The 18933-nt window shown below is 55.7% G+C and overlaps 1 protein-coding gene across 1 annotated transcript; it reads left to right on the top strand.

Annotated features, from left to right (window-relative positions):
• The first annotated feature begins 549 nt into the window (after positions 1 to 549).
• NCF4 (neutrophil cytosolic factor 4) lies at positions 550 to 18675 on the top strand. The gene is made up of 10 exons (XM_027107530.1): positions 550 to 763; positions 6177 to 6261; positions 6688 to 6841; positions 9011 to 9081; positions 12330 to 12457; positions 13538 to 13595; positions 14274 to 14372; positions 16686 to 16816; positions 17056 to 17121; positions 18293 to 18675. Exons 1-10 carry the CDS (start codon positions 732 to 734, stop codon positions 18486 to 18488), a joined length of 1020 nt encoding a protein of 339 aa, XP_026963331.1. The 5' UTR covers positions 550 to 731; the 3' UTR covers positions 18489 to 18675.
• The last annotated feature ends 258 nt before the right edge of the window (positions 18676 to 18933 follow it).

Raw genomic sequence — 18933 nt, forward strand, 5'->3', positions numbered from 1 at the left:
TATGGCAGGCCCGTGCAGGCCCAGGGATCTAGGGATGAGGAAAATACAGCCCAGAGCTCCAGGAAAAGGGGAAGACGGAAGCATAAACCAACCTTCACACTCTAATATGACACAAGCACCTGTGAGCGCTAACTTCGTTGGGGGAACCAGGGAGGCTTCCTGGAGGAGGTGGCTTCTGACCTGGGCCTTTGGGAAGGTAGGCAAGGTGGAGGCCAGCACTCCAGGCCTAGGGAATAGGTTGGGTAAGTCTCAACAGTGAAGGGGTGCAGGCTGGATTTGATGAGTCAGTGGATGTGAAGTGACTCCTCAAGGTTAAAGTCCCCATGGTGGCTGAGCCAGCACAGGGACCCGATCTCTGATGGAGAGGAGGTCTCTGATGCCCAACTGAAGCCTGGCCCCAAGAACTGACATCGAGGAAGTCCCCAACACCCCCCACATCAGTGCACTCCTGCATACCCAGCGTCAGCGGGTGCGTACTTCCCCACTTGTGGTAGAGCTGGGAATTGAGGAAGAGGAAGTGTGGGCCACAGGCCAGCCCCAGAGGGCCTGGGGGAGGAGCCTCTTCTAGAGTTGAGAGAAGCCAGGCTGGGGTTTCCCTAAAGGCAGCTCCTGACGACTCCTGGGACCACAGCCGAGACGTAGGGTGGCTGGAGGGAAGTGAGGGGCAAACTCAGCCTGGGCCTGGCTGGGAAAGAACCTCCGCCACCCCCTCCCCTGGACCACTGACAGCCATGGCCACGGCCCAACAGCTGCGTGCTGAGAGGTGAGTGCAGGGGCGCTGCCCTCCCGGGGCCTCCTCACTCTTCCTGGCAGGCCTTGGGGGATGGAGGCCTGCCCTCCTGCAGCCCCTTATCAACGTCGAAAGTTGAGAGACTGGAGTTGAGTCAGAACCCAAATACTCAGAAATGCAGGCTCTGAGAACTGTTTTAAGGAAACTCCAAGTCATGGCTCACCTCCCTCAGGCACGGATGAAGACACTGAGGCTCAGAGAGGGGGAGTGACTTTCCCAGGGTCACGCAGGAGTGGGTGGTAGAGTCTGGACGGGAACTCAGGTGTCCTGGGGCCCAGGCTGGGCCTTGCTGCTCCACACTGTTCAGTAATGGCTTTTCATTTTCTGTTCAGACAGAGGCGTAGAATCTGGCTCTTTTCCAGGGCTTGTCTCAAATATCACCTCCTCCGAGAAGCTTTCCTTGATAGCCCCCTCTGAACACTTGCCCTGTTTCCTTTTCCTGTGTAGTCCTTACATTGCAGGCATAATAGTCTATACTCAACTCATTGGTTTTCTTTACCACTGGCTCCCCAATTAGAAGCAAGTCCCATAGGGTATTTATGTCTTTTGATAACTGCTATATCCCCAGGGTTTGAACAATGCCAGTACAGACTAAGTGCTCAGTAAATGCTGGTGAGTGAATGAATGAAAGAATAAAGGCATGAATGGACCACTGAGCTGGAAAATGTTCTTAGATCCTTGTGGTCCAATCCTGTCACTGTATGGGTGAGGAAACTGAGCCCCCAAGGAGAATAAATTACTTACTGAGGGTCACATGGAATGAATGGCAAGGCTGGGGCTCAGAGCACAGCCTTGTCAGGGCCTCGCCTCGTTTCTCAGGAGATACTTTCTGGATGTTTCCTCAGTAGCCAGGCCTGTGCTCCGAGCTCTAGGGGGACCTGAGGACACAGGGATTGGCCCCTGCCCTCCTGGATTGGAACAGCAGGTGACACCAGCAGGGGACATCAGAGTGTGGTAACAGTGTGGAGGTGGCTCTGAGGGTCACTGGAGATGGGCTAGGCTGCTCTGGGCCGAAGTGGGCAGCAGAGGGCCTGTGGGGGAGTCTGTGGCTGGAAGTGGAACCCGGGGTGGAATTCCCGAAGGCTTGTGTGTATGGCGGGAGGGGCAGCAGAAGCAAATGCTTGGAGGGTAGTTCAAGAGTGGCCTTTGAGAGCCACAGAGGGTGGTGCTCGGGGCTGGGGTGAGGTTTTCCCACCAGATCCCAGCCCCTCCAGCCCACGAGTCCTCCCTGGAGACTGGGCCTGGCACGCCAACCCAAACCTTCGGAAAACAGCTGCTGTTTGAGGCTGGTGGTACTTCCTATTTCTCAGAGCACGTGGGTCAGAGAGAGGATGACCAGAGCCGGCCAGCCGGACAGTGTGTCCCCTCCCTCCCGCTCCCCGTCCCTTTGCAGATGTCCTTGGCCCTCCACGGAGGAAAGGCGCCCTGCTCCCCTCCTTCATGGAGCTGTAGAGCCAGGCCCTGGGGTCTCTCAGCCTCCCTGCACCTGGATGCCTGTCTGAAAGTGAGCCCCGATGCTTGAGGCCGAAGCGGAGGATGTAATGGGAGGGCAGTAGATTTCTGGCAGTAGGACTTTCTAAGACCCGAGACGTCTAAAAGATGGAAAGGACTTCCATGGGGGGAGGGAGTTTGCTTCCCACAGACATGTTTTGAGCACCTACTGTGTGCAGGCAGCACAAAACCTGAACTAGCTGCTGCCTAAGGGTCTTTCCACGCCTTACTCAGCCCTTCCCGTGCAGGCCCCCAAAATGCACTTCTCATGAGCGATATGAATCTATGGGCTCTGAGTTGACTTCAGCTCAGAGGGGTCCCGGCTGAGGTGTCTAGGGGACAGCTATTCTAGTGGGACTTGCAGCCGGGTTTGTTGCACCCCTGGCATTGCCCTGATACAGCAACTTCCAGGCTCAGCTCCCCGCATCCAACCCCCTGGCAGCCAGGCTATTTCCATGTGGCGCAAAGCGGACTTGCTGAAAGACAGACACAGGGAGTGGCCTTGCATCTTCCTGAGTACCTACTATGTGCCGGGGCTGTTCTGGGCCCTGGGGATGCAGCAGTGAGCAGGGTCCCTGCTCTCGTGGGGATTCTCCAGCTGTGCTTGTTACAGATGTGACCTCTGAACCCTCCAGGGATGTAAATACTTCCATGGTCCCCATTTTGGAGTCGGGGAGAGTCCAGAGTGCAGAGAGGAGTCTCCCCAAGGCTGCTGACCTTGGTGACGGCAGAGCGCGAATTCAGGTCTTCATCTTTCACCTGTGCTCTCCCGCCCCATGACACACAGGTCTCCCGACGTAACCCCTTCCTCACCCCACCACCAAAGGGTGAGGCTCAGGGGCCCTTCGTGAGCAGGCCCTGCCTGTCTCGCTGGCTTCGTCCCTCATAACGTGCCTCCTCTTGCATGGCTGGGGGTCTTTGCACTCGCTCTTTCACTTGCCTGTCATCCTGGGGCCAGGTCCTCTTTACTTCTCCCCCTGACCTGGTGCCACTTCTTCTGGGAAGCCCTCCCTGACCATCCTCAATCTGAGCGCACCCTGCCCTATATACACAGGACCCCTGATTCTCTCTCTCTGATAAACGTCACCCCTGTCTTAGAATTTTCTGCTTGCCAAGCTTTTTTGCCCACGACTACCAATTCGTTGAGGGAATACAATAATGGCCAGACTCCTGCTGCAGCTCGAAACATCGTGGGCTTTTCCTTCACAGCTTCTAGGACCACTGAAATTATGTAATTATTTGTCCAACTCCTCCACTCAACTATGAGGCCCAGGAAGGCAGAGGCCATGTCCTCATGTTCTTAACAGGGTCTGAGCTACAGTAGGTGCTAACAACGTTATCATTATTATTCTGGATGCGGTGACTGAGGCTGGGAGGGAGGGGCTGCGGTTCATCTGAGTTCACGCAGCAAGCTGTTGGGAGCTTTCAGACCAGGGCCAGTGCAGCAGTGTTTGGGAACAAAATTCTGGAGCCAAATCCCAGCTTCTTTACTTACTTGGGCAAGTTCGTTAACCTCTGTGTGCCCCAGTTTCCTTGTCTGGAAGAAGGTGACGCTGTCTTAGAAGGCACCTGGTGCTCGGTGTGTGCTCAGGAAATCGTCAGCTGTAGTTACTATTACCCAACCCTCCTGATTCCCCGGAAGGGGCCATTTCTACCTCTCTGGTTTCTTCCTGCCCCACCCCCATCCTACTGTAGGTGAAATACCCAGGAAATGCACAGTCTCAGGGGAGAAAGTGGAGGAGGAAGCTTCTCCCATGGGTGCTACCACAGGACCATGTGTGGAAAGTGAGTGGGGAGGATGCCAGCCGCCACCAAATTGCTCTGGAAGTGCTGGGGATTTCCTCTTCCCGCCCTCTGGCACCCTGAGTCACCTCCCCGCCAGCCTCCAGAGTCCTGAGGTAGCCTGAGACCCCAAGCAGCCCAGGTCACGTGGGGACCAGCAAGGGCTGGGACTGGGTGTGTAGACTTTGAAACCAATATCGACTGAGGTCCCAGCCAGCTCTGAGGCTCGGACGGGGCAGCCCTGCTCCCCACTCCCACTCTGTTTCCCAATCGCTGCAACAGTAACAGGATTGCTAATTGCTTCTCATTTCCTCATCTGTCCACAATCGGCTGGACTCAGAGACCCCTAGCTGTTCCTTCTCCATCTCCTTGGCGGTCCCTTTCCTCTTCCTCCATCTGCCCCTCTCAGCCCCCTCCTCTGCTCAGTGATTGCTCTTCCCTGGGGGTCTTAACCGCCAGTCACAGGGCAGATGGTTTCTACCACCCCCACTCCCGTGGGGTTCAGCCCCACCCCCGCTGAACTCCAGAGAAACACGCCACCTTTTGCCAGACTCGACCTGTGTGCCCAAGGGACCTCTCAGATTAGCATGCCTCAAACTGAGCCCATCAACCAGGCTCCCCCCCACCCACCCATTCTGGTCAGAATACGGGTGACATGTGGGTGTCACTCCTGACACTGCCCTTTCTTTCATCTCCACGTCCAAACCGTCTCCAAACCCTGCTGGTCGTAACTCTGGAATGACTCACAAAGTAGTAGTGTGTCTGTCAGATATGCATAAGGCTGCAGAGAACAGAGGAACTGATAGTGGCTGAAACAAACAGGGGTTTATGTTTTCACATAACGAGAAGTCCAGACGTAGAGGCCACAGCTGCTTCTGCAGCTCAGTGACTTCAGGACCAGCGTTCCAGAGATTCCTGTGATCAGTCTCATGGTTTTGCCTCATGGATGCAATGTGGCTGCTGCAGCTCCAGATGTCTCACCTGCTTTCCAGGCAGGCAGAAGGGGAAAGGGCAGGAGACCATGCTAGCCTTGTCCAATCCTCTGGATCTTGAAGTGAACACTCTCCTAGAGGCTGCTACAGCCTCTAGGTTTCCTCTTAGGTTTCATTGGCCAGAACTGCTCGTAGGGCTGCTCCTAGCTGCAAGGGGGTCTGGGAAACAGCAATGGGATTAGGATGTTTGGCTCAGACCAATGGTCATCGATCACCTTGGGGCTAGGCATTGCCACCCTGAAAAAAAATGGAGCTTGATTAGCAGGAAGAAGCAGGGGACACAAAAATGGAAGAGTGCCTGCCAAGGGTGGTGTCCCTTGTGTCTGTCCTCTCCTCCCGTCCCCACTGTCTGGCTCAGGGACACATCTCCTCTCAGCTGGACCCCTTCAGGGCATCCCAGGGGCGCTCTGTCCCTTCAGTCTCTGCCCTCCTTTTCCTCTCCATGCAGCCACCCCAGATGGCTTCCTAAAGCCGGGGTCCTATTGTGTTTTCACTCTCTTCTGAAGCTTTACATGGCTCCCCGTTGCCTATAAAACTCCTCAACTCAGCACTGGAGACCCTCCTCAACCTGGCCTCATCCGCCTCTTCAGTCTCTGATCACACCAGACTCCAGCCACACTAGACCTGGAACCACTCCTGGGGCCTCAGACCCTTAGCACATGCTGTTCCTTCTGCCGGAAGGCCCTTCCCCCTCCCCGGTCCTACCTGGTGGACTCTTACTCAACCTTCTAGACCTGGCTCCAATGTCACCTCCTCTGTGAGGATTTTCCCCCGGGTATAATGAGCCATTCTCTCTGGGAGGTGTGTGTTGACTTTGTTTACCCCTGTGATCCAGGGCCTAGAACAGGGTCTGATAGGCAGGGGTGCTTGATTCCCTGTTCCCGGATGAATAACGCAGCCCCAAAGCGATTTGCTAGACTCTCCTATGGCTGTTGATATATGGCTCCGATTCCAAATGCCTTCACTGTCAAGGTCTGGTCTGTGTCGCTGCCTGGCACGAGAGGGGTGTTGAACGGGGTAATGCAGGTACACGGGTTCACTTTGCACGGGGCCTCACACCCAGGGGCCACCCAACACAGCAGGGTGATGACCAGGGTTTCTTCTCCTCCCGCCTCCCTCAGCGACTTCAACCAGCTTCCCGACGACATTGCCACCTCAGCCAACATCGCCGACATCGAGGAGAAGAAAGGCTTCACCAGCCACTTTGTAAGAGACACCCCTGGACCTTCACCCTCTGACCTCTGAGCCTCCAGCGCTCTCCTCTCTTCACTTCTATCCCAGGGGTTCTCAACAGGGCGATTGTGCCGTCCAAGGGACGCTTGGCAGTGAATGTCTTGAGACAGGTTTGACTATCACAGCTTGGGGCAGAGCGTCTACTGCCTGGAGTCCGGGGATGCTGCTTCACGCAGTGCGGTGCACCGGACAGTCCCCACGACAAAGAATTACCTGGCCTCACATGTGATACCAAGGTCGAGAAATTCTGCTCTGACCCTAGGACCTGTGGACCTCTCCCCTGCTCTGGCCCTGGCCTGCGATGCCCCACCCCCTGGTCTGCAAAGGCCCACCCCCTGGCCTACGAGGCCCCACCCCCTGGCTTGCGAGGCCCCACCCCCTGGCCTCTGTCCTCCTTAGGTTTTTGTCATCGAGGTGAAGACGAAAGGGGGGTCTAAGTACCTCATCTACCGCCGCTACCGCCAGTTCTACGCCTTGCAGAGCAAGCTGGAGGAGCGCTTCGGGCCGGAGAACAAGGCCAGCCCCTACACCTGCGTCCTTCCCACGCTCCCAGGTAGGCCACCAACGGGCTGCCCCAGGATGGAGCGGCGCCCGCCAGCCTCTCCTCCCAGCTCTGCGGGCGCTGATCGGTGCTTCTATTTTGGCACAAACCCTTCTATTTTAGTGAAAACCGTTCATTTAGTCCACGGCCCCCCTCCTGCCAGCCATGGGCTGCCTCCTCTGGCGCTCCGGACTTACAGCCCTTGACCCCCTGCTCTCCAATGAGCGTTACGGCCGCCCTGCTTCAGCGATCCACCGCCAGCTTCGGAGCGCATCAGCCCGGGCCTCTCCTCTTCGAGACAGGAATCCCCGCGTCTCCCACGTTAAACACAGACTCATCTTCCAGCCCTCCCTCTGTCCCCTGTGCGGGAGCTGCCCTCTCACTCCCCAGGTCCCCGCGGCTCCCCCTGCTTCCCTGCTCTGCTGGGACGCTGTGGGCGCGCACCTCTGCTTTTGGACAGTCCCCTCACCCCTTGTCTCCTGACCTGCCTCCCCTGCTCCGTCCTCACCTTGGACAGGCCCAAACCTCTGGCTTCTCAAGGCCAGCCTGCATGAGCCCAGCAGGAGAAAACTCCACCAGAGTGGGGGTTCGGGTCCACGGAGTGGTCTTGGCTGTGCCCTGCACACGCTGCAGGCTGCATCCAATCACCGTTCCCCTAAACAGCAAAGACACTTCCTGACCTTCCCTTCCTCAAAGTCCAAACCCTGCCTCCAGCTTGCTTTCTTCTCTGCCTCAGCCAGTGCCCGAGGTTCCCTGCCTCCAGTGTCCAGCATCCAGCCCCAGGGAGGAGACTGTCTCCTAGGGGTTCGCCCATTCCCTGGCCCCGCACCGCCCCCTCCCCCTCTCCGAGCAGCAGGGAGGAGGGGTCCCTCTTGATCTCAGCTGACCTCTCCTCCTAACAGCTTGTCCCATGCGTTCCCTGTAGACTCACCTTCTCCTTTATCTTCTGATTCTCTGCCAATCCTCGCCACGGGAGGGCTCGGTTCTCTTCCATCTTTAAACAAGCACGTGCCCTAAGTGGGCATTCCGGCCACAAGCCTCCTTGAGCCCCGAGGCCCCTCAAAGATCTCTGCCTCCTCTGGTGCTCCTTGGAAGGCGGGCATCCTCTGTACCGTCATCCTCAGTTCTGTCTTCTCACTCCCCCATAGGCAATCTGACCCGTGCCTGTGATTTTAACTGCCCTTTTCTGGCTACTAATTCCCCAATGTCTCTCTCTACCCCAGACCTCAGACGCTACCCTCCTTACACCGCCAGACACCAGCCGGTGTGTCTCACAGGCAGCGGGCAGCAGGAAGCCGACCGTCTCACATTCGCTTTCTGGGGGGCTCTCTGGGTGGGCAGTTCTCCCAGGACCCCCACCTGAGGCTCCTGGAGAGGACACTTGTCTTTGGTCAGCCGTCATCGCTTTCCCTTTCCCCACAAACACTATGCCTTGCTTGTGAAGAATGATTCACTCATCCACTGCACAAATATTTTATTGATTTGGGCATTATTCTACACCATGGTTCCTAACCTTGGTGACATATTGGAAGTACCTTGAGATTTAAAGAATCCTGATGGGCTTCCCTGGTGGCGCAGTGGTTGAGAGTCCGCCTGCCGATGCAGGGGACGCGGGTTCGTGCCCCGGTCCGGGAGGATCCCACGTGCCGCGGAGCGGCTGGGCCCGTGAGCCATGGCCGCTGAGCCTGCCGGTACGGCTCCGCGGCTGGAGAGGCCACAGAGGTGAGAGGCCCGCATACCGCAAAAAAAAAAAAAGAAGAATCCTGATGCCCGAGTCCCACTCCCAGAGATTCTGATTTAATTGTTCTGGGGTGAGTCCTATGCAATGAGATTTTAAATGCTTCTCAGGTGACACGAATGTGCAGCCGGGGTGATGAGAACACAGCTGTGAGCATTGCAAAGATCCTGTTCTCTCAGAGCGAAGAATTGTGTGTGTGTGTGTGTGTGTGTGTGTGTGTAGGAACAGGCAATACATAAACAATTAAAACAAGAAAAATATCAACTGGTGATAGTACAACTCAGAAAATGCACGTTGGATGGTGGCCACCGCAGTGCTGTGGGAAGAGGAAAGGGAAAAGCGCTGAGCCAGTGTGGAGGGTTCCTGGCCCGGGTGGGCAGCTCCGGGCCCAGAGGCCACACTCTTGGGTCAGATTCCCAGGACAGCTCTTTGTGTTTCCTCAGCCAAAGTCTACGTGGGTGTGAAACAGGAGATTGCCGAGATGCGGATACCCGCCCTCAACGCCTATATGAAGGTAACAGAGGGGCCAGGCCAGGTGGCCCATGGGAGGGCCCAGGATGCTGACGATGGGCGGGGCCCAGGTACCATCCCTGGGCCTGGCTTTGGGAACTAGGGCTGGCTCTTCTGCTCTGATGGTCCCCATCTTCAATCCTTAAAGGCCAAGCCTAGGGAGAGAAACAGGATGTGTCCTCAGGGTTCCGGGGGATGGGACAGGAGCAATGGAGAAAGTTCAGAGAGCCACACTTTGAACTGACAAATCTAATGGCTGTGCCGGGTGTCCTGGTGCAGAGGAGAATAGGAGCCAGTGCCTGCCCCAAGGTCCCCGCTGTCCAGGGGGAATACAGACAGGTGGGTCATGAAACCATAAAGGGATACGGTCTGTATAAGAAGGGCACGGCAGACCAAGGCCCCGGCTTTCTCACATAGCACCTCTGTATGAACAGGCCACAGGCTGGATTTTAGTTGCAAGCATGGGCCTTGGATGGATGCCCGTGTGTATTCCCCAACCTATAAACTGTCTACCTCCTCAGAAGACGGGAACACAGAGGAAGGAACATCTTAAAGGCAGAGAGCCAGGCTGGTCAGGAAAGGCCTTCCACCAATTAGAGCTGGGCAAGAGAGGGATAGTTTTCCTCATGAGGTAGTGAGCACCCTATCACTAGAGGCATGCAAACCTTGGCCTGATGACAACCTTAGGAAACTGGGGCGAGAAGCCCTCTTCATAGCCCAGAGGCATCGTCACAGACAGTGAGGCCTCCCTGTTCTACTCTTACGGGAAAAGAGCACCGAGCTAAGTGCTCTGGTCTTTGCTCTGACACTGAGTGGGTGATTTAGGGCTATTTGCTCATTCTGTCTAGGACTTGGTTTTCTCACCTATGAAATGGAGCCATGCCCCCAGCTCTCCTGTCTCACAGGAGGGGAGTGATGTTGGGATCTATTGAGAAAAGGACAGGAAGGTGCTTTGTAAACTGTGAACCTGCTTCCAGAATGTGAGAGAGCATGACTCCTAGTGGAATGAGGGGACCCCAGGAGTATAAAGGGGATGGGGGAGGGAGGAGGTGGCCGCCTGCCCTCCCCAGTGGCTGCAGGAATCCTGGGCTCTGGGCAGAGGAGAGGTAGGGTGGGAAAGCCCACGGGCTCCAGTACTGGAGGCATCTCCCCTCCAGGGGGCGCTGTGACAGCTGCTCCTTCTGGGCAGCCGGCGGCTCCACTCTCCTCCAGCGGGGCTGGAAGGAGGGAGCAGGGGCTGTGGAGCTGGAGCTCTTCCATCCACGCCTGGTCTTGGCAACCAGCAGCCTGAAGGATCTCATCTCTGCCTGTCTGTGTCTGAGTGGGTTCCTCGAAGCTCAGAGGTCAATCAGTACTATGGGAACCTCACCCTGGGCTTGAAACAGTCAGAGACGGGGAGCTCACTACCACTCTCCCCTGACCCAGGCTGCTCGTCCATTGTTGGACAGCTATTAGAAAAGCCCGACTCCCTGTGACTTCTACCCACCGGTCTCACCTCTGTGCTCATGAAGAATAAGGCTCACGTGACAATGACAATTGCCTAGAACTATGTGGAGTGCTCTGACTGGCAACAAGGAAGCTCTTGTTATACATTTATTGGATAAATAAATAGGCTTATTTAATTCCCTCAATAACCTGTGAGTTCAATACTCTTATCCCTATTTTAAAGTGAGGAAATGGAGGCACAGAGAGGTAGAGTCACTCACTCAGTGTCACAGAGCAGTTAGGTAGGTAGGATGGGATTTTTTTTTTTACATCTTTATTGGAGTATAATTGCTTTACAATGGTGTGTTAGTTTCTGCTTTATAACAAAGTGAATCAGTTATACATATACATATGTTCCCATATCTCTTCCTTCTTGCATCTCCCTTCCTCCCACCCTCCCTATCCCACCCCTCCAGGCGGTCACAAAGCACCGAGCTGATCTCCCTGTGCTATGCAGCTGCTTCCCACTAGGTATCGATCTTACATCTGGTAGTGTACATATGTGGTAGGATGGGATTTGAACCCACATCTCTGTGACTCCAGGGTTGTGCTCTTTCCCACTGTGCTGTATTGTAATAAAAGTAACAGCAACGATGATAATATCCAGCTTGGATAGGGCCCTTGCTAGACGCCCAATGCTGTTCTAAGTGTTCTGCACGTATTCAATTATTTAATCTTTACACAATTCCACGGGGGAAATAATATCACCTCCATTGTATTAATGAACATACAGAGGCACCCCTGCTCCACGTCACGCAGATGGGCGGCAGAGCTGGGATGCCACCCCGGGCATCACCTGCCTCTCTCTGTGCCCTTGGGCCCATCTCTGGGCTGGCCCCCTGCCCTCCCTATAGGACAACTGTGTCTTTTCCAGGCTCTGCGTTCCCAGTTCCTCTGGAGAGGAGTTCCCGCCCCTCCCCATGCTGCTGCCCCCGTGGAATTCTCTGAGGGGGTCTGGGTGCCTCTGGAGCTGTAGCGCTCAAAGCCAATCACAGTGCTCCTGGGGACCCGTGCAGCGGGCAGCTTGGGGGGATGACCCTGGCAGGTCCCGGGCGCTCTGCATCCTCACAGCCTGAGGGTCGTTGCATTGTGGTGGGTGTAACCAGCATCTGATTGAGAGTCCCGACCCCACCACTTCCTAGCTCTGCCCACGGGCCCGGGCACTTTCTCACCCTGAGCCTCAGTTTCCCCAACTGTGATATGAGATGAAGTATCAGGAAGCATGTTTTTAGGCTGTAATTCCACTAACTGTTGTTAATTTGGGTTATTTGGGGAATACGTCCCCCACCATTGTCTCGCTTTGATGTAAGGGATGAGCCTTGGTGGCAGACGGCTCTGGGTGTCACTCGCTAGGCTGTGTGGCCCTGGGCAGGCCCCTTCACCTTTCTGGCCCTCACTCCCAGGTTATTGTTAGATGGAGCGAGGTCACACCGTGAGGCACTCAGTGCAGTGCCTGGACAGTCACCACCACATCACGTTACCTGTCGTCACCATTATCGTCATGTCTGAAGGCCTTTGGGTCTTTTCCAAATGAACAGTTCTCAAGCAAGTTGGCCCCCTCCTGACCTTGAACCCAGGGGCAAATCTTGTGACGTGTTACCCTCAGCCTACTGAGATTTTAAAATATGTCTTACTTGTTATCAGGCAGAGGACCATTAGTGGAGAGAGGTGGGCCCAGCATGGGGGACGGGGATGGAGCAGCTGGGCTGCGATGTCGAGAGCTTTCTGCTGACCACCCCACCTGTCCTGCATCCTCCCCAAACGCAGCACCTCCTCAGCCTGCCCATCTGGGTGCTGATGGATGAGGACGTCCGCATCTTCTTCTACCAGTCGTCCTATGACGCGGAGCAGGTGCCCCAGGCTCTCCGACGGCTCCGCCCGCGCACCCGGAAAGTGTAAGTGACCGGCCCCTGTGCCCTCATCAGCTAGAGCCCTGGGCCACTTGCTCCTAACCAGGCGCTCTGTCCCAGAGGCCTCTGCGGCAAAGGCTCTTATTTTCCCTGAAAGAAGCAAGGAGTAGAGGCCAGGTCTATACCTAAGCACTCCGGGGTGGTTTGGCTTGTTAGGTGAGCTTGGGAAATCAAGCGTAGGGCCTAGAGGACAGAAAGTGTGTTTGACAGTAAGGGCTGGAGGACGGGGGCTGGGCCATTGACAGGGGAGAGCTTAGTGCCTCACAACCACTGGGGATGGTCCGAGGGCTTTGGGTGCCTGGGGGGAGTAGGGAGGAGGGAAGGGAGGAGGGATCGTTCTGTCTGCAAACACTCCTCCCAGCCTCTCCCGGGATGCCTTGTCCCTGGTTGGTTTTTGTTCCATGGGGCCGGCTGTGCCTCCTTGGTGTATCACACTGGTCCCCAGGGGGCGCTGCTACTCACTCCCTTATTCCAAAGGGCCCGCAGCTCCCTCCAGCCCCTCCTAAGCTGGAAAAAGTCTTCAAAAATCCAAGCCACCGAAATAGGGCTGGGCTTCCAAACAAGAGGTTGCTGGTGCTAAGAATTCCAGGGCAGGGCTCCTGAGCCCCGCCCTCCCACACAACTCCTCCCTCCTCCCTCTGGCCAGTATCTCTGAGCGTCCTCTCTGTGTGGTGCCTGGCCATCTCCCCTGTGCACCCAGGCAGGTGTGCTCTGAATGCCAGCTGTGCCCCACAGCAGCCCTGTGTCCTGGGGTGGAGCTCAGCACTTCTTGAAGCCCATTTCCTCAGCTGAAAAATTAGGGGTTGAGTGTGGGAGTAATGTGAAAGGGCTGGCAAGCTATGGCACTAAGCAAATGTATATCTGAGCCTATGCCTCCTGGTCCACAGAAGGGGATGCAATCCTCCTCCAGGACAGTGAAAGCTGTGGGGAGTGTGCTGGTCCAGAGGAGCAATTGTAGCTGCATCTTTAACACCCTCTCCCTCCCCTGCCTTTCCTGCCTCTGCTGAAGGTCTCCTCCGGGCACAGAAGCAGGAGAGGTGACAAGCCCCTCTTCTCTCTCCACAGAAAGAGCACGTCCCCACAAGGCGCCGGCTTTGATCGCATGGCAGCTCCACGAGCGGAGGTACCTCACCACTGGGCAGCAGCCTAGCTCCACCCTTCAGCCACTGAGCCCGTCCTGCTGGCGCCCGCTGTGTGCCCAGGATGCGGCTGGGTATTGGGGGGGGTGGGTGGAAGGACCCACAACCGTGGCCTTGGATGCCTGAGGACTCCCAGCCAGCTGAGGGGAGGGCATGTGAGGAGCACACAGAGGCAAAGGGGAATCCACCCATCCATCATTCATTCAGCAAGCTCTTCTGGGTCAGCCCTGCCTTGGGGACTGAAGCTTCAGAGGTGACTCAGACCAGGCCCTGTCCTCAAGGGGCTCACACAGCTCCCCAGGGATGTACCCTTAGAAATGGGCATTTCAAAACCAGTGTGGTCAATGCCCTAGGGGTTATGGGGGCATTGGAGTCCCCAGTGAGGCCTGGGGGATGGGGAGTTGCCCAGTCCATGGAGTCTGGCCCCTTCCCTCTCATGCTTATCCTGGCAGGCCTGGAAGGAGCACCATTCTGGAGTCAGGGAGACATGGGTTCTAAACCCGGCTCCTCCGCTAACAAACAGAGTGGCCTCAGACTAGTCACTTATCCTCTCTGAGCCTCAGTTTCCTCATCTGTTAAATGGGATGCTGAAGCATGTAAGCACTTTAGCAGGAGCTCAGTGAATGTTTCCTCCCTCCCTCCTCACTCCACCTTCTCCCCAGGCCCTGTTTGACTTCACTGGGAACAGCAAACTGGAGCTGAATTTCAAAGTTGGAGATGTGATCTTTCTTCTCAGTCGGATCAACAAAGACTGGCTGGAGGTAAGGTTGGAAGTGAGGATGGAGGTGAGGATGGAGGTAAGGTTGGAGGTGAGGATGGAGATGAGGATGGAGGTGAGGATGGAGATGAGGATGGAGGTGAGGATGGAAGTGAGGTTGGAGGTGAGGACAGAGATGAGGATGGAGGTGAAGATTGAGGTGAGGTTGGAGGTGAGGATGGAGATGAGGATGGAGGTGAGGATAGAAGTGAGGTTGGAGGTGAGGATGGAGGTGAGGATGGAGGTGAGGATGGAGATGAGGATGGAGGTGAGGATGGAAGTGAGGATGGAGATGAGGATGGAGGTGAGGATTGAGGTGAGGTTGGAGGTGAGGATGGAGGTGAGGATGGAAGTGAGGTTGGAGGTGAGGATGGAGGTGAGGTAGAAGTTAAGTTGGAGGTGAAGTCACTTCAAGTCTGTGAGGGGATCAGAGAACATGGAGGTATCTGAGAAGGCCCCAGGGAAGAGATGCTGTCCAAAGGTAGTCCTGGGGATCTGGGCAGGTGGACCGGGGAAGCCTGAGGAGATACAGCTGTGTGTGGCTGGAGCAGCGGGTTCTGAGCCTACCCTTGCCTTTGGTACTGACCCCAACCAACGGTCGCTTTAGGCAAGTCAGTTAACCTTCTGAGTTGAATTTCTTGGTCTATAACAGGGTATCTCAGCCTGTTCACTACTGGCATTTGGGGCCAGGCAGATCTCTGTTGGGGGGCTGACCTGTGCACTGCGGCGTGTTTAGCGGCGTCCTTGGCCCCCATCCACTAGATGCCAGTAGCACCCCTCCAGATGCAACAATCAAATGTGTCCCCAGACCTCTGGCCCTGGGGGGCAGAATCACACCCAGCTGAGACGCACTGTCCGTAATCTGGGGTAACGTTACTCACCACGCAGGGAGCGGGTGAAGGTGATGAGGGAGACTTGAGCTCCAGAGTCTGGCGTGACATCCTAGCTCTGTTTTTAACTAGCTTTGCAACTTTGGGAAACTTACTCAACCCCGTGGTTTCCTTTCCCATAAAGGGGAAGTTGTTGTCTCCCATGGAGACAACTAACAGTGGCCGTTTCTTCACAGGTTTCCGGGAAGGGTTGAAGGAGGCGCTGCTGTTCAGGGCTCGGCCCATAGGGAGCCTGGGCGTGTGGCATCTTGGCCATGCTTTGTCCCTGCACACGGCAAGCGTGACCCATACAAGGGTTCATAGCATGACTGGAGGTGGGGGACGGGGGTCACCGGGTGGGAGGCCCTGGCCTGGTGCCAGCCTTTTGGATTAAGTCCTATAGTTATGAAAGACTCTCTTTTCTCAGGGCTCCTGGGGGGGGGTGTGTGAAGGAGGTCATGGCACAGGAGGCAGGGCCAGCCCCCGGGGGTCCTGGAATCCTTGAGGGAAGGGGAGGGTCCCCGGCATCCAGGGGCTGGAGAGGAGTGTGGACCAACCGTTGGTCTCGCAACTTCGCGGTTTTGATTTTACGCCAGTCCCGGAGTTCTGTCTCAGGCAGTCTACAAGCTGTTACAGCTGAGGGGTATTGCTGGGTCATTCTCCAGAAACAGGAAATGTTTGTTGACTTCTTGTTTTCTAGAAGGTTCTATGAGTCAGTATGCTGGCCGACTTCTGGCCTCAGATGGAAGGGAGGGTTGGGGAGGAGTGAGGGTAGCACTTCAGCCTCAGTTTATACGTCTGTAAAAGGGGGCGGAAACAATATGTCTTCCATAGTATTGCGAAGGTTAAGAGAACAGGTGACAAAGCACAGGCAGTGGCTGGGTCTTGGATGGAGTTTAGGAGAGAGGCCTGGCTGGAGGGAGATTTCTGGCGGTCTGGTCTAGAGCAGATGGAATCCGTGGACAAATGAGTGACTTGGCCCCACCCCTCCCTCCCCCCTCCCCCCTCCCCCCACAGTTTTCTCCCTGAGCGCCTACCACCACCTGAGTCCCCGTGAGGTCCACCTGTTTACCTGTGCATTGTCTGTTGCCCTCCATCACCCTGGAAGCTCCAGGGGGGAGGGCAGGGATTTTCATCCCTTCTGAGTGCCCAGAGCCTGCTCCGTAGCTGGCACTCAAGAAGCCTTTGAATGAATGACTGAGTGAATCAATGACTGAGGTGAAAGCAACTTTCCAGATAAATTCAGGTCTTAACTTGTTCTAAAATGGATGCCTTGGGGTGAACAGCTTGGTGACCTTGCCCACTTTTTCTCCTCCCTCTGCCTGAGGGGACCCAGAGCTCATCCGCCTGTCCTGTCATTATAAAGGGGCGGGTCCCCGGGGCATGGCCCCCGCTGCCTCTGCTGATACCAGGCAGGGCAGTGCCTTCTCCCCCTCCCGCCCCCGCAGGGCACTGTCCGGGGAACCACAGGCATCTTCCCGGTGTCCTTTGTGAAGATCCTCAAGGACTTCCCGGAGGAGGAGGACCCCACCAACTGGCTACGCTGCTACTACTATGAGGACACCATCAGCACCATCAAGTTAGTGGCCTGCTGGGAGGGAGGGGCCTGTCCAGCCTCCCTGCCCCTCCCCACCCCTCCCCCACCTCCATATCACACTCTGGGCTCTAAGACGCAAACCAGATCGCATGTCCCCCCACCAAACACACACACTTAAAAGCCCGCAGGGGCTCCCATGCTCCAGCATGACCTGGCCAGCCTCATCCGCCTCTCCCCCTTCCAGCCTGCGGCCTCCTCACCCCTGCCCCTTGTCCCCTTAGGGACATCGCAGTGGAGGAAGACCTCAAAAGCACCCCGCTCTTCAAGGACTTGCTGGAGCTCATGAGGTGAGGGGCTGGGGTGGGAGGCGCTGGGGGCGTCCGACACCCTGGAGGAGAGAACAGAAGGGGAAACAGTGCATTCAGGGGCTGGGGGTTCTGCAACTATTTCGCCTTCTTGTTTTATCCACAGCCCAGCCCTGAGGGGTGGGTGTCGCCTCTCCACATTAGAGATGAGTGGGGGGCTGCAGAGAGGTAAAGGGGCTTACAGTTTGTGGGCCTGGATTTGCTAAAGTCTCTCTAGGTTCAAAACCTTGGACTTGGACCCTCCGCCCTCAGGGAACCACCACCTCCCAAGATCCAGTTGAGTTATGAACAGTCATTTTACAGAATGGAAATAGCATCGTTATATTCCTGACTGCAAAAGCGATCGATATCTATTCATTATTTTTTTAAAAGAATGTCAGAAATCACAGAAAACGTAAAGCGGTGAAATCCCCTCGCATTTTGCTCCTCTCATTATCTGATACGCATTCAGATTTCTTCAGCACACACCCCACCTGCACCCCGCTCCCCCTTAAATATTATTTAATTGGCTGCACAGCATCGTTCTGCGGATGCACGGTAACTAATGTAGCCACATCCCCTTCTGTTGCCATTGAAGTTATCTTCCACGTTTTTACTACTGTCAGTAGTGCTGGGATTCACATATTTGCTGACTTGCCTGATTATTTCCTTAGGACGACTTTCTAGAAGTGAGATTTGGGGATCAAGGTGTTTGCAAGTCTGATGGGGCTTCTGACCCATTTTGTCAGATTACCTATGGAAAATTGGATGGCTTTTCGCCCATCTACCTGCACCCCAGGTGGGACGGTTCCAATCCTTAAAAGGTTCTTCTCCATAGCCACACACAGGGGCTTTTTTCTGCTCTACTCTGCGCCCAGCAAAACCCGCTCTTCTTCCCTATGACGGTTCTTACGTCTTCAGCACATTTATGCACAAGTCATTTCAAGCTGCACCACTAATTTGTTGTGAAAGTCCCGTTGTCCCCTGGAGGTCTCAGTTTCCCCATCTGTATAGTAGGAGGTTGGACCACTCGGATGACAGGGCTGGTGTCCAGCTCTGACCTCTTCTGATTTTTAGATCCCGACCCTAAAACTCCCTCTGTCCCCTCTCCCTACCCCCACGCTTAGGCCTAAGGCCGCTGGACCTTTCCTGAACCCTGATCTCTCCCACCCAGGCGGGAGTTCCAGAGGGAGGACATCGCCCTCAATTATCAGGATGCCGAGGGGGATCTGGTTCGGCTGCTATCAGACGAGGATGTGAGGCTCATGGTGAAGTGGACCCAAGGTCTCCCCTCCCAGAAGCACCTCTTCCCCTGGAAGCTGCATATCACCCAGGAGGACAACTACAAGGTCTACAACACGGTCCCCTGAGCCAGCGGCATCCCTGGGGCAGTGAGGGGACACCTAGCAAAGAGCCCTCGGAGAGGATTAAGACCAAGAAAGGCTGGGAGCACGGGACACACTTCCTGGTTCTGCACCAGATGGACCTACTGGCCTCGGCTTGTACCATCTCTACATTTGGTCTCTGAATTAAATAAACCATTTCATCTCAAAGTGCTGGACTGAGGAAGATAGTGTCTTTTAAAGAGAGAGAGGAGAGAGAGGAAAATACCCATTAATGAGGATCACTGAGGGGTCATTTATATACGGAAGGGGGCCCTGGCTTTGGGCCGCTAATCCAGCTGCCCTGTTCCCTCGCCCTGTCCCCACGTGTGGTGAAACCCAGCGACACTCGTGTCCCTTCTGGTCACTCCCTTTTACGCCCTTTCCCAGGAGTGGCCGCCTGCCTCACGGAAGTCATACTCCCCCGGGAACC

This window comes from Aethalodelphis obliquidens, unplaced genomic scaffold, assembly GCF_003676395.1.
Source record: "Aethalodelphis obliquidens isolate GAN/ISIS:26980383/991018 unplaced genomic scaffold, ASM367639v1 scaffold8, whole genome shotgun sequence".
Lineage (NCBI taxonomy): Eukaryota > Metazoa > Chordata > Mammalia > Artiodactyla > Delphinidae > Aethalodelphis > Aethalodelphis obliquidens.